At 39.4% G+C, this 13,828-nt stretch overlaps 1 protein-coding gene across 3 annotated transcripts in view; it reads right to left on the bottom strand.

Moving 5' to 3' along the window:
- neo1a (neogenin 1a) overlaps nucleotides 1–13,828 on the bottom strand; it is a 75,658-nt gene that overhangs the window by 10,476 nt on the left and 51,354 nt on the right. For 2 of the 3 annotated variants that reach the window (XM_062549838.1, XM_062549840.1), the window contains exons 15-25: nucleotides 13,179–13,373; nucleotides 12,663–12,758; nucleotides 10,263–10,438; nucleotides 9,787–9,925; nucleotides 6,887–6,994; nucleotides 6,452–6,646; nucleotides 6,030–6,062; nucleotides 5,702–5,761; nucleotides 5,446–5,572; nucleotides 4,658–4,896; nucleotides 2,963–3,055 (exon numbers count right to left, since the gene is read on the bottom strand). In XM_062549838.1, coding sequence (XP_062405822.1) covers nucleotides 2,963–3,055; nucleotides 4,658–4,896; nucleotides 5,446–5,572; nucleotides 5,702–5,761; nucleotides 6,030–6,062; nucleotides 6,452–6,646; nucleotides 6,887–6,994; nucleotides 9,787–9,925; nucleotides 10,263–10,438; nucleotides 12,663–12,758; nucleotides 13,179–13,373 — 1,461 coding nt within the window. The remainder of the gene's footprint in view (nucleotides 1–2,962; nucleotides 3,056–4,657; nucleotides 4,897–5,445; nucleotides 5,573–5,701; nucleotides 5,762–6,029; nucleotides 6,063–6,451; nucleotides 6,647–6,886; nucleotides 6,995–9,786; nucleotides 9,926–10,262; nucleotides 10,439–12,662; nucleotides 12,759–13,178; nucleotides 13,374–13,828) is intronic. The other variant, XM_062549839.1, reaches the window with a different exon arrangement.

The following is a 13,828-nucleotide window of genomic DNA, read 5'->3' as shown; positions in this document are numbered from 1 at the left end:
CCCATATTTAGCAGCAAAAGGACACAGACCATACGAACTGATAGTGCCTTGCCAGATGTGCACGATCCCCATGCCATAGGGCAATAATGCACCTTATGCTGGATATTGAACTGAGCACCTATAACAAGTTGGATGAGTCGGATAGTTGGATAGTCCCTCTCCTCTTTAGCCCAGCGGAGTCCATGATTTCCAAAGAGAATTACAATTTCTGATTGGTTTAACCATAGGACCCTTTTCCACTTTACCTCAGTTCATTTTAAATGAGCTCAGGTCCGGGTAAGACGGTGGCATTTCTGCATCATATTTCAATATGATGTCTTCTTCAGCATGATAAAGTTTACTATAGCATTTGTGAATTGAGTATCAAACTGTGCACATAGACAATGGTTATTGAACGTTTTTTCATACAATGATTTTCTTACTACAGAAACAGATCTAGATTGAATTCAGTCCCAAATTTGTTTGAACTGTGTTGCTGGCATCAAATTCAAAATTAATATATTATTTTCCATGAAAGTCAAATTTGTAATTTTCAAGATCTGGTGTGTTTATGTGCATATTATCACATCCTGCTTTTAATTGTATTTTAAACAACGTCTCTAATTGTATTTTAAACAACTTTTTCTGATTTTGGGTTGTATATCATGCCTTGGGAGGATCAGGACAGCAAGCAGTTGCTGACTCTTTGCTTACAACTTCCCTGTTGTCATGAACACAGCAAGTAATTTTAGCTATCTTGTTAGTTAGCTGCCAGTGTAGTTTTGGTGTGGTACAGAGACTGGCAAACTAGCAGTCTATGATTTGAAGAACCATAAAATGCTAAAATGCAATTAAATCTGATTAGTATCATGACCATACTGTGCAAAACTGTTGCACTCAATATAGGCCTAGTCTACATCAAATAACATTAGAATAGTGCTATGATAAGGATAATGTTATAGCTGCATGTACTGTAGACTTAGAGCATATTGACTGAGCTAATCATGCAGGATAAGTGAAACTGTAGCTTACTTTTAACTTTCTTGACTATCTGTTCAGTGCTACTGACTGATGGACAGTTAACACAGCTAGAAGCAGGCCAGGTGTCACAAGTAGAATTGGTCAATAAAATGGAGCTCAATCTAATCAGGGCGTCCATGAGTCAATCATAGGCCTACTGCTCAGTGTGTAACCAACAGCCTAGTAATTAGTAGTTAGTAGATTTCATTGTAATTTTTAATTCACTATGTACACACATACAGTATTAACCTGACTCTCGCCAGATCCTTGTAGTTCGCTGAGCTTCACACAAGGATCTGGGACTTCTAGATAGGAGACATATTTCTGAAGGCGGGCCTTGTAAAACATCCTTGCATGTGATTTGATAAACCACTTGTCCGTTATCTTGAATGACGTGCTAGGCAACTTCTAGCTCTTGCCAAACCCGGTCGGAAGAAGAGAGAAAACATCCTTGCCACCAATAAATGTCTTCAAAACCATTCTCTGTTCATCTTTTAAAGAATGAATACTCGATAGATTCGACAACACGGTTGAAATAGCAGAATCAATGTCAGCACAAGACTCCTCGCTGGGTGCCGCCATTGTTGTTTGAATCAAACACTCGCTTCGGCGCTCCTGATTGGTTCATCATTTTTTGCTCCCATGAAGGAGTTTGGATTGCCCTCAAGCCCAGGGCCCGTATTCACAAAGCATTTTATCTTACCACTAAGAGTACTCCTAAATCGCGCTAGAAGATTTTAGTTAGGAGTTTTCCCTTAAAAGTTATTCACAAAGACTTTCAGACCTACTTTTAGTAAGGAGAAACGCCCACTCCTAAACTAAAAGTGAGTCTTCGTTGCTATGGTTGACGTCATTATTCATGCACGAGCTTGATGAAAGTGACCACCTTGATTGGCTGGTGATTATAACGCGGGAATGATGGCAAAAACCTCCCCTACGATGAGGAGTTGAGTGACAGGTGTCAGGTCTTAGCTGGTGAGAATGCGTGCGCTATGTCGGACTGTGAAGGATGGAAGATGATGAATAAATGGGTATAGCCTAAATTAATAAAGAGTAGGCTAAAGCAAATAGCCTAGGAGCATAATGAAACACGGACTGGGACAGTAGCCTATATTTGCAACATGGTTTAAATGAATCTGTATGAAAGCATGAAGCCTACATTCGCGAAGAGGATAAACAATTTCATTTAATTTAGCCCTACAACGACACGTTACATTTAGTTTACATGCAGTGGTGTTTTTTGATTGTCGGTGGCGTTATTGCATCTCTTAGTTGCAATGCACAATGATTCCCTCGCATGACAGCTCCTGCAACCGCACGGTCATTTCACTACATCGCGACGTGAAATGCCACTAAAAGCGGTTTGTGAATAGGTCTTACTGAGTTAGGAGTCCTCTCGACTTCTTTTAAGCTGTCCTAGACTTAGGAGCTACTTTTAGGCTTAAAATGCTTTGTGAATTACTTTTAGTGAGAAAAATTAGGAGCCCTAAAGTTAGGAGTGACACGCCCATTATTTTTAGGAGTTTCTCCTAAATTCGCCAGTTAGGAGCTACTTTTAGCCCTAAAATTCTTTGTGAATACGGGCCCAGACCCTTGTATGGAGCTCAGCGAAACGCCTCTGGTGGAGCATGGCGGAACTACAAGGGTCTGGCAAGAGTCAGGCTAATACAGTATCACCGATAGCAGAGTCAGATTGGCAGATATTGGACCACCATCACTATTAATTTAACTGAATATTAAGAAATAAAACAAACATTTTATTAAAATTAAAAAGAAGTATAACTGAAAAGATAAAAAAAAAACATTTGTACCACAATTGGTATAACCTTCTAGGGGACTGTCGGAAAAACGAAGAGCTTTTCTTACATTTTAATAAAAGGTGCCATCCTAGACCACAGGACAGGTTAATGCATAGCCTGAATAGCTACAGAGACAGGGGCTTCCCTGTCTTGTTAGTACTTACGCTGAGGAGGCTGAGTGTCGAAAGGCATCATCATCTTAGGCCTCATTCCCCGACGGCCTGCCAGTGTAGACATGTTGTCCTCTGACTCATGGCCTGTAAGGCAGTGAAAAAGCATAACTCATATCCCTCTAGTCGAGTATCAGGAGGACAACATGAACAGCCATCAAATCTGCCATCTGAGTTGACACTGAATTTAATATAGTGGACTGGGAAGTCTATATGGTTGCAAATCAAGATATTAAAGGGATATTCCGCCATTTGTGGAATTACGCTCATTTTCCACCTTCCCTCGAGCAAAACAATCGATATTTACCTTGTTCCCGTTCATCCAGCCATTCTGTGAGTCTGGCGATACAACTTTTAGCTTCAGCCTAGCATAGATCATTGAATCGGATTAGACCATTAGCTTCTCGCCTGCTAGCTTCATGTTTAAAAGTGACTAATATTTCTGGTAATTTTCCTATTTAAAACGTGTGTCCTCTCAAGTTAGAAAGTGCAATAAGACCAACTGAAAATGAACCCTGCCGTTTTTCTAGGCTGATTTGACATGGAACTACATTCTCATCTGGCGTAATAATCAAGGCAACTTGCAGCTACTGGCACTACTACTGCTTGATGTCTATGGGGACTATTTTCAGATGCTGCGTACGATATCACTGCGCCTATGGTATGTTTGCAAGTTGCCTTGATTATTACGCCAGATGAGAGTGTAGTTCCATGTCAAATCAGCCTAGAAAAACGCCAGGTTTCATTTTCAGTTGGTCTTATTGCACTTTCTAACTTGAGAGGAGACACGTTTTAAATGGGAAAATTATCAGAAATCTTAGTCACTTTTAAACATGAAGCTAGCAGGCGAGAAGCTAATGGTCTAATCCGATTCAGTGATCTATGCTAGGCTGAAGCTAAAAGTTGTATCGCCAGACTCACAGAATGGCTGGATGAACGGGAACAAGGTAAATATCGATTGTTTTGCTCGAGGGGAGGTGGAAAATGAGCGTATTTCCAAAAATGGCGGAATATCCCTTTAAGAGAAGAGAAAAAATATGCTTAATACGCGGTATGATTTTATGCTGATGTTTGATTAGATTTATACACGTTTAAAAAAAACTATGCATGTTCCAAACCTAAAATGCATCATATCTTTATTGATTTGTAATGCCATTCTGACATTTTTGATGCATCAATTTTGAATTTCTCAAGAATACTCAGTTAGCATTAGCTCTAAGATTGCTATTGCATAGATCCGCAATTAGGTCAGCCAATCAAAATGATCAAAAGAGCTAATCATTACCAGGGAACCAATAGTTATAGCAGTCTCTTACCTGCATGTTTATGCAATCAAAATGTTTCTTTCCAAAGCAATAAAAAGGTTGACTAGAAGTTTCAGGAAAACTGGGCATTGCGATTGCTTTGTCCCCGAGTTTAAGGAGATGGCATGTTTGCCTTGCATTAGATAGCCTTTTTACATTGAACATCTCAAGTTGATTTTCCTTAGACAATACTAACTTCGGGATACTGTAATAGTTTACATCTATTCTTACTTGGAAAAGCAAAGCCATATCATACAAAAGGGAAAATGATGTTCAAAAAAGAATCAGCAACATACGCCCAGGCAATGGTTTTAAAAAGTAGACACAGAGAACGGACAATAAAGATGTTGCTGAACTAACCTGGTGCGGGACAGTATGAACTTACCACGATATGAATTACGTCTCTGAAGCACTGGATTATCCAAGGTACTGTCAACAGGTGTGATATCTTGAGATGTACGTGGAATAGGAGTGTCCGTCATGACTGGGTTGGGGTCAGGAGACTTGTCCATAGGCTTAAGCTCTAGCCGCTCGTGGTGGATCCACAGATCTGGTGGCTTTAAATCCTTGGTGTTGCCTTTGTACTTGTGTGAGCCATTGGTGGACTTACATGCAGCTCGTTTCCTATAATGCATATTAAAGAAGCTAATGACTGATAAGCCTACACTTTGACATGAATTAGTCACTTTTTACAGTTTTCACTTTTACTTTTACTGATTTCTGGACAGCTACATCAGAGCTGGAGACTTGCAATAGCATAAAATAAATGGTATATTACTGAGAAACAACTACAAGTTTCAAACACAAGTTTTAATGAGCTAGCATTTGTAACAATCTTTCCCTCTCTTTCAGTCTCATGAGATTATGTTACAAATTAAACAATATATCTCTGATAGTCCATAGTACAACATTAACTGTGAGTGTGAACTAATCTTTCATTTCAGTGATAACTATGTAAAACTATGGAACTGTGAAAGGACTTACAGTACACATAAATGGGAGAATTTGGGCCTAAGTTAATCAGTTTCATCTATGAACAAATGACTGAGGTACAAAACAGTGTAGCATGTTTCACAATGGGTGCATGTGGACAAAATATAACTTGGAACAGTACTGCATGTAATGGCAATGTAAAAGATGCATGCTGACAAACAGGACCCAGGGTGCACCTACTTTTTCTGCTGGGAGGTGGTGCGTCGAGTGCACAGAAATGCTCCAACCACCACCACTATGATGGTAAAGGCACCCACTGAGATTATTATGACGATTACCAGAATGTGGTTCTCACTGGTGGTCTTTCCTGACAAAACATCAACATCAAAATAATCAGGAGCATGTTGATGATGTAATATACAACATTATGAAAACAGGGACAACGGCACTACATGATTTGATGAGCTTCAGTATGTATAAAACGTGGTGACATTACCAACAACTCCATCTCTTTCTGGGACTGGGAGTCGGCTACCGGTCTTTGGGAGGCCAGAGGCTGTGGGGAAGTATAAGAAGGATAATTTAGTTACAATTAAGGCATGTTTTAAAGACGTTTAAAACCTTACATTTAAAGTTCAGAATTTTAGCCTTTTTAAGACTTTGTAAGACTCCGCGGGATCCCTGCTAGCAATTTGAAGTTGGTATGGAATTAACATTATGTACACACATTACAGACATTTGCTAATACATCAAGATTGTGCACAGACCTTCAAAACCGTGCATATTTGGTTTAGAGATGAAACAAAGAAAAGAAGAGAAATTACCTTGGTCATTAGCCATTTTGTCTGAGGATTCAGCTATTAGGGAAATAAGAGAGAAGCATTAGCAGGATGAAAACCGTGCGACGGCAAGATTGCATAGCTGAATGTAACAGTGAAACATCCAGTTTCACAGCTCTCCAAAATTATTGTATGGGAGATTCAGAAAATGGTCTGAATTGAGAGCTAGAGGAATGTGTCTATAAATTTGCTTTGGTTAACCATTGTGGAGCAGAAACCAAGATGAAGTGACATATCTTCATGCTGCTGTGAGAACGAGAGGGGCAAGAGAAGCAAGAAGTAAAGCAAGATAAACTGAATCATGAAATACAGATAGCAAGGTGGATAGAGAAATTAAAAATTAGAATCAGATGGAGAGGCAGTGAGAAAACAGGAAACAGGAGTAATGAATATGTGTTGTAAAATACCTTTAGGTGTACGGAATTGTACAGCCTCTGACATGGGGCCCATGCCCTTGGAGTTGCGAGCCTGAATCTTGAAGAAGTATGTGGTGTCCAGCGTGAGGTCTTGGATCTGATGAGTAAGTCTGTTGCCCACTATAGGGTCAATTACCCAGTTGTGCACCTCTGCATTGACATCTGTGCTGTAGTAGATTATGTACCCTGGAGGGCAGAACCAGACAGTCATATCTGCTCATGCCTATAGCTCTCACCGCCAAGTACTTCTTACATACAGTACTTTGAATGTGTACGATCAGGGTTAAAAGTCAAATAAAGGCAAAACCTTACCCATAGCTTAACAATAACCTTGAGTAAACCATTTAAGCACATGATGTATGGAAATCTTTTGCCTTCCTTTAGTACACTGGGCTGTTCGATATTCAGATTAAAATTATGGCATACCTGTAATTTTTCCATTGGCTTCCGAAGGAGGCTGCCAGTTCACTATGATGGTCCTTGGCCGGCCCTCCTTGCTAACAACAGTCACATCTTTTGGGGAAGAGCTGGGAACTGAAAATGACATTGTGTGTTTAACAATATTAACCCCTTTTTAAATAAACTACATTTTAGATCAGTCAGCCTTCAAAAGCAGTCTAGCACTGTGGATTCAATTGCATCACAAACATAAATAAACACTATGATGTCAAACGCAAGTGAGCCAGTGCATGTCAGGGCCAGTTGAAGTTTCCATTGGCACTTCTGGAGCATGACAATGCCTCCTCTGGGCTTCCTGTCAGTGCCAGAACTATCAGGGCTTGCATCCCTAACAACATGACTGGGTTATCATAATAGCGTAAAACACGTCATGGTAGTACAGTGGATCGTGGAACATATTTAAAATTTGTTTAGTTTTAAAAGACTAGTATGTCATGCCATTCCACAATGCTTTCATTGAATTCATTTCATGTGTGAAAAGCATTAGTGCATACATACACATATATACATACAAACAAACAAATAACATAGTACACACCACACGGAGCGTGGTAGCACCACATAAGCAATAAATAATTAAAAGAGTATTTTGATTAAAAAATAAAATAAAATAAAATAAAAAAAGAAAACAATGAAAATACCAAAAAAGGTCTTCAATCATTCATGAGTCTGATGGATGTAGGGATTGTCACAGTTTACTGATTTTACTCTTAGCTATATGCTGTAAAACGTCCTGGTTAGTAAATGGTGAAGGCTACTGTTGGGACCCATAGAAAACATAATGAATTGTATCCAAATACCCCTATGCACAGCTATTTTTCACTAGCCTAAAACCATGAGACTGAAGGCTAATTACTTTTTTTAATCACATTCTTCTTAAAGTGACCGGTGCTAAATTAGACCTACACACCACAGTATCTCTTGATAAGGGAAACATTACGTAAACGTTTCTTTTTCCTTCGGTGCACAGTTCCATAACTCCATTCAATTTTGCTGCAAATTGACAGACGAGCATAATCTAGCCTAAATTCGTGGCTCTGTGGACCAGCAATCTACTCGTCGAGAACGCTCTTAGTTTGAGAAACGCTGCAGATCATAGACATAAAAAGTCTAAGCAGTTCCTTCCTATACAATTTTTTTTTTGTTACTATAGAACAAAATGCAGTCTAGTTGTATGTTTGTGTTAGATTTTACACCACCATTGAATGTGATTTGGCCAATCATAACAAAGGACCAGAACTATTCATTTTAGAGTAAACCAATTTATTCCAACCATATTTATTCCAACTGAGTTTGCAATGAACTTAGAGTAATGTAGGTATTAAATAGTGATCATGTGGCCTATGAGGAATACCCAGTGATGCCCTTGGTACCATCAAATGGTAGCCTATAGCGATGTGGTCAGGATACATAGAGTATACTGTACACCGGTATACCATGGGCTGCCTGATCACAGAATCTATTGTTTATCCATCTCTTTTTTAACCCCTACACCCCTGACCATAAGGCAGAGCCGGGATGATTGAAACACTTTTGAATTAACCGTAATTTAGAGATTGTACCACACTGAAAGCTAATATTTTGTCAATAGCAATCTACATCTGCGTTTTTTCAGCTCTGCACAAAACTGTTCAGGAATTTAAAAACAAAAAAGCAATGTGCAATGCTTTGCTCGTCCCTCCTGGTCTGAATGACATATCCTAAATACATAACTTGACATCAAGTAATCACTACCTGTCGTAGATGCAAGGTGTCGGCAGCAGTAGGTTATACAGTATATCAGATGAGTGCAAATTTCGCTGCTGCTGGACATTTGCTACTTTTTGGACATGGTATGCAGCCAATATGTGGGGCATCAGACATGGAAAAATCTCATGTTGTCAAGAAAATGTTTTGTGACTTTCTTGCAAATTGGTAATAACAACGTGCTGACGATGTTCCCAAAACAGCAAAAATTCCCTATGAAGAACAGGACCTTCAATATATGGCCACAAGATTGAATGCAACATCAACCAATTATTGTTTTAATTCTAGAATCCTTAGTAATGCCAACATTTCACATTAATGAGTCTCTCTCTGTGCTTGTTTTTCCCAGTGTGAGTGGTGTATGTTGAGTATTTCTCTACACTTCGGTTTCAAGTAAGCTTGTGGAAATTCTAGCTTTTAAGGGATAACTAACCCTTCCCCTTATAGCCCGACCCCTTGATCCAAAGAGAATTGGGATATCCCTTTCTGTCACATGAACTGATATGACATTGAAATGCGTTTGTTCAATGACACATAGGATTAAAACCAGGAAAGTGCTTCGCCCTAAGTACCCATGTTTGAGAATATAGATGCAGTGGTGTCAGAGCCGATTCAGTAGAGTGGCCACTGAAATTCAAATGGGGTACTGGGTATCTCACAATTGACCAGTACATTACATAAAAATATTCGGAAATCAAATAGAAAAAAAATATTAAACCCCCATGATATCCATTTTAAGTAACGTAAGTATCTAGCTAGGTAAAAATAAAATTAGACAGCCCGCATGAGTTGTGTGTTTGACGTTGAGTGAACCCTGTGCTAAGGTCTTGCCAATTGTTACAGTTAGTGATTTTTCCATAAGTTATACCAGGTTTCTCTTGGGCGTAGTGGCAGCTGTTTGACACCATGTCAACTCGTGTGCTTGGTGAAATAATGATGGTAACTGCACTGATGTAAGACAGGAACAAGACAAGACAAGTCGTGCCTAGCGCGACGATGCGCCTGATGTAAAACTGGGCTCTTAGACTCTGTTCTCATGCTAAAAATGCAGATGATTTCATGTTAATACTGCAAAAATGTGTTCATGCAAATCAACCTGGTGGCATTTTGGGAAAACTTACTGCTCTCAAATGTTGTGCCATGGGCAGTCATGCTCCAAGTACTGCATCTTCGTCCTTTAGTTACCATGACCGAAAACTCATATAGTGTGTTGGGCTTCAGCCCAGTAACCATATGATTCAAGGTAGTAGTGTTGGCCATCTACAAATCAACACCCCAGTAGACACACACACGCACGCACACACACGCACGCACGCACACACACACACACACACACACACACACACACATACACAGAGGGTACTTTCTTTCAGCAAAATGTCAAAGAAACATGCGGTAACTACAACAAATTCTTATAACTTGTATTTTTTCCCAAAACATTATATACATTTGATCAAAAATAAGTAATATACAGTTTGACAATCTGGATATGCTGGATACCAAGGGGGCACTGTGTGCCACTACAATAATGCATGTAGTCCTACGTGATTAACAGTACAACTGGAAAGATGTGGCCTTTGCCCAGTGTTACACATACCTTAAACTTGGTGTTGGCTGGTATGTTAGTTTTCCAGCGCACTGTATAATAACGGGCATCTGTGATCTTCTGGTTCTTGGGCAGCGAGTTGTCAGCCCAGGTGACCTTGACTGTGTCATGGCTGAGCACGGAGGCCTGCACTCCCACTGGGGGCAGCATGGGGGTAGGATCTACGACTGGAGTGTATGTAGCATGGAACAATTCATACAAATCAACATCAGGGTCTATGGGGTCTGCAAGCAGTTAGCACAATGTCCAGTGGCAACAAAACAAAAAGGCATGGTTGACAGGGACAACAAATGAATTAAGAGAGTTAAACAAAACGAGGGAAGGGATGAGGGATGAGGTGAGAAAAGGGAAGGAGGTTGCAGGGGTAGGATTGGGATCGAGAGAGAGAGAGAAAATATTACATTAGTACAGATATTACTACTTTAGAAATACTAAAACCATCAAGGCAGATCTAGGGATCCCACAGCTATTGTTCATTTGGACAAAATGACTATTTCAGTTATAACTTTAACTATAAAAGAATTATATTATGTACTCTACAGTCTACAAGAGGTTTTTCCACTACTGCTACTGGTCATCTAGGAAGTAGAATGTAAGACACTTAGCAGGAAAAACAAGCAAGACTTTCAAATTCAGTCAACAGCACAAAGAAAATCACATAAGGGTCATCAGTTAGGGTGTCTATCCATAATTGAAAAGGCACATCTCAGCAAGGAAATAAGATAGCAGGCTGACATTTTCATATCATAGTCACGGACTGTTAGGAGAAAAAATAACAAAACTATTGCTGATATTAGCAGTGACATTAAACAAATTATAAGACCCCTGTGCATTGTAAATTGAAGGTGTTGTGCTTGCAGCTTAGGTTCAATGCAAAATATCAACGAATCACCCTAAGAGGGTAGGGTGAACACACAGTTGAAGTTGTACATTATGTAGTTACACATTGAAGGCAAGGCAAGGCAAGTTTACTAATATACTGTAGCACATTTATAGTGACCGCCGCACAGCGAAGTACACGCACACACACACACGCATAACACACACACACACGCTAATACACACATACACACAGAGTAGACAGGCAGGCATTCACAAAGACGCACCTGCACGCACACATGCACAAACAACTGCCACACATGCATACACACAACCACACACAAGAATACAAAAAAGAGAAACCGGAGAGTGTGCAATAGAGCCCACAATGGTGCAAAATAATGCTGTTTATTAAATAAGGCAGAAAAGACTCTGTTTCATTACTGACTTAAGAGTAACAGGTGGGCTACTCCGGGTGTGCAACTGAAGCCCCCATTTGCAATGGGTAAAAACAGTTTTAAAAGACTAATCTATTTTTTTCTATAATATGGGCCACTATCCTGTCTGGTATAGCCAGTTCCACTGATGATGGTGGGAGCTTATTGTTGCAGCTGACTAATTGGAGCTTCTTTGATGTCATCTAGGAGGTAGTTCGACAGTTCAACCACAAAGTACCTAAAAATTGCCTCACCATGTTTAGTTTTGACACAAAGTTTTACCTATAGCTTTTTCGGGCACCACAAAACCAAAACAAGACAAAACATAAATTGTACTTAAATAAACTCTTTAAAACCTTCATGGAATAGGTGAGTTTTCAGGAGAGATTTAAAATGTATCACATAATCAGCTAACCTGATTCCCTCAGGTAGTGCATTCCAAAGTTTTGGGGCTAACACAGAAAAATATCTGTCCCCTTTAGTTGCAAGCCGTGAAACAGGAATGTTTAATAAACCTTTGTCTGCACTCTGTAGACCTTAATGTGCACATAGGATTGACCACAGGGCACTAGTAAATCAGAAACATAACCAGGGGAAAGGCCATGAAGAGCTTAAAATGTAATGAGTAACAATTTAAAATTTGGGAAATATTCCTTAGTTGTCTCAGCAGAAGGTACATTTGTGCATCATCTGCACAGAAGTGAAAAGCAACATCATGTATCTAGAAAATGTGACCAAGGGGGAACATGTATAAGCTAAATAAAATTGGTCCCAGACTCCTGTGGTACACCATATTTAGAGGAATAAGAAGGCATATAGTTGTTCACAGAGACACAGAACCTTCTATTTGACAAGGAGGATGTAAACTATTGCAATGCAGTACCAGATAATGCCTCAGCCTGTCTATCAGTATGCAGTGATCAGTTGTGTAAAAGGCCACACTAAAGCTCAGAAGTATTAGGGCAGGGCACAAGACATCATCGGCTATTCTTAAAAGGTCATTGGTAACTTTCAGTGGTGCTGTTTCAGTGCTACAACGTTTTCAGAAGCCAGATTGAAACCTCTCAAAAATTTCCAAGAATTTTAGATAAAAAATGTAATTATAGGTCCCTTCCACATGTATTCAGTGTCTTACCTGCTTGGGTCCGGGTGATGGCACTCTCATAGACAGGTATGCCTTCTCCAACATTATTGAAAGCCTTCAAAGTTATCACATAGTGGGAACTTGGATCTGGATGGGAGACAAAGAATAAAATAAGACCTTACCATGATAATACTAGCTCTGTCATTTTCAGTAGGGCATGTCATTTTAGGAGAGTGTATAGAGTATTGTGGCTGCATTTTAACAGGTGCATTTGACCTATACTCTAGGTTTTAACTGTGGTGGCCGAGAAGTGCAATATAGATGTAGTCATACGGTCCTATAGATGTGTTGTATAGCATGTTTTAATCTGAATTTGAATGTACATCATTAAACTCATCCGAAGAGCTCAATAAGACATGTTACATTGGACTACACTGGAAATCCCCTGAATACTTGTTATTATGCATGAAAATGTTGATTGCTTATTCTCATGTATCTACATAACAAAGACTAGCATTACATTAAAAGTCCTGTAACACACAGATGTTAACTCTTTTGGGCACTCACCTAGGTTCTCAATGCTGTAGTACCGCTGTTTGTAGTCCACTTTTATAGTCTGAGCATGTGGGCTGCCGATACCATAGCCAATAGTGTAACCTCTGACCACGATATCTTGGTTCTCTGGAGGAGTCCAACTCACTACTATGCTGTTGACCAAGGGTCGCACATGCAAGGAACTTGGGATGTCTGGAACTCTGGACTCTGAATGATCCCAAAAATAATTAGTTTGGATTTATTCACAAACCATACAATGCAAGAACTGCTTATCTAATAAAGTCTAACCAAGTGTTATCAATCTTATTTCAAGATCAAAAAATCGATTTGGTATTGTTTATCAATATATGGAATAGTTTGGTATTTGTAAAATCATCTGACTTTGTTTAAAGAGGACATAGAATGGATGAGTTGAGTATTGTGCCGTGTTCTCTGATGTTAAAATAGCATATTTTCGACTTGAATTTATATAAAAAAAACTCCATTGCAATTTTACGGCCCAATTAAAACCTTATATTTAGGATGGGTATTGAACTGGTCCTTTTGACTAAATGGCACCCTCTTTGGCAACCACAATTGAACTTCAATGGCTTTGCGATATTTGATATCACAAGTAGTTCTAGGTTTTTTTAGTGCCTATTTCTAAATTCAAGATTTTCATA

The sequence above is a fragment of the Sardina pilchardus genome, chromosome 11 (genome assembly GCF_963854185.1).
Source record: "Sardina pilchardus chromosome 11, fSarPil1.1, whole genome shotgun sequence".
NCBI lineage: Eukaryota > Metazoa > Chordata > Actinopteri > Clupeiformes > Clupeidae > Sardina > Sardina pilchardus.
This window is presented reverse-complemented; position numbering and strand designations above follow the sequence as displayed.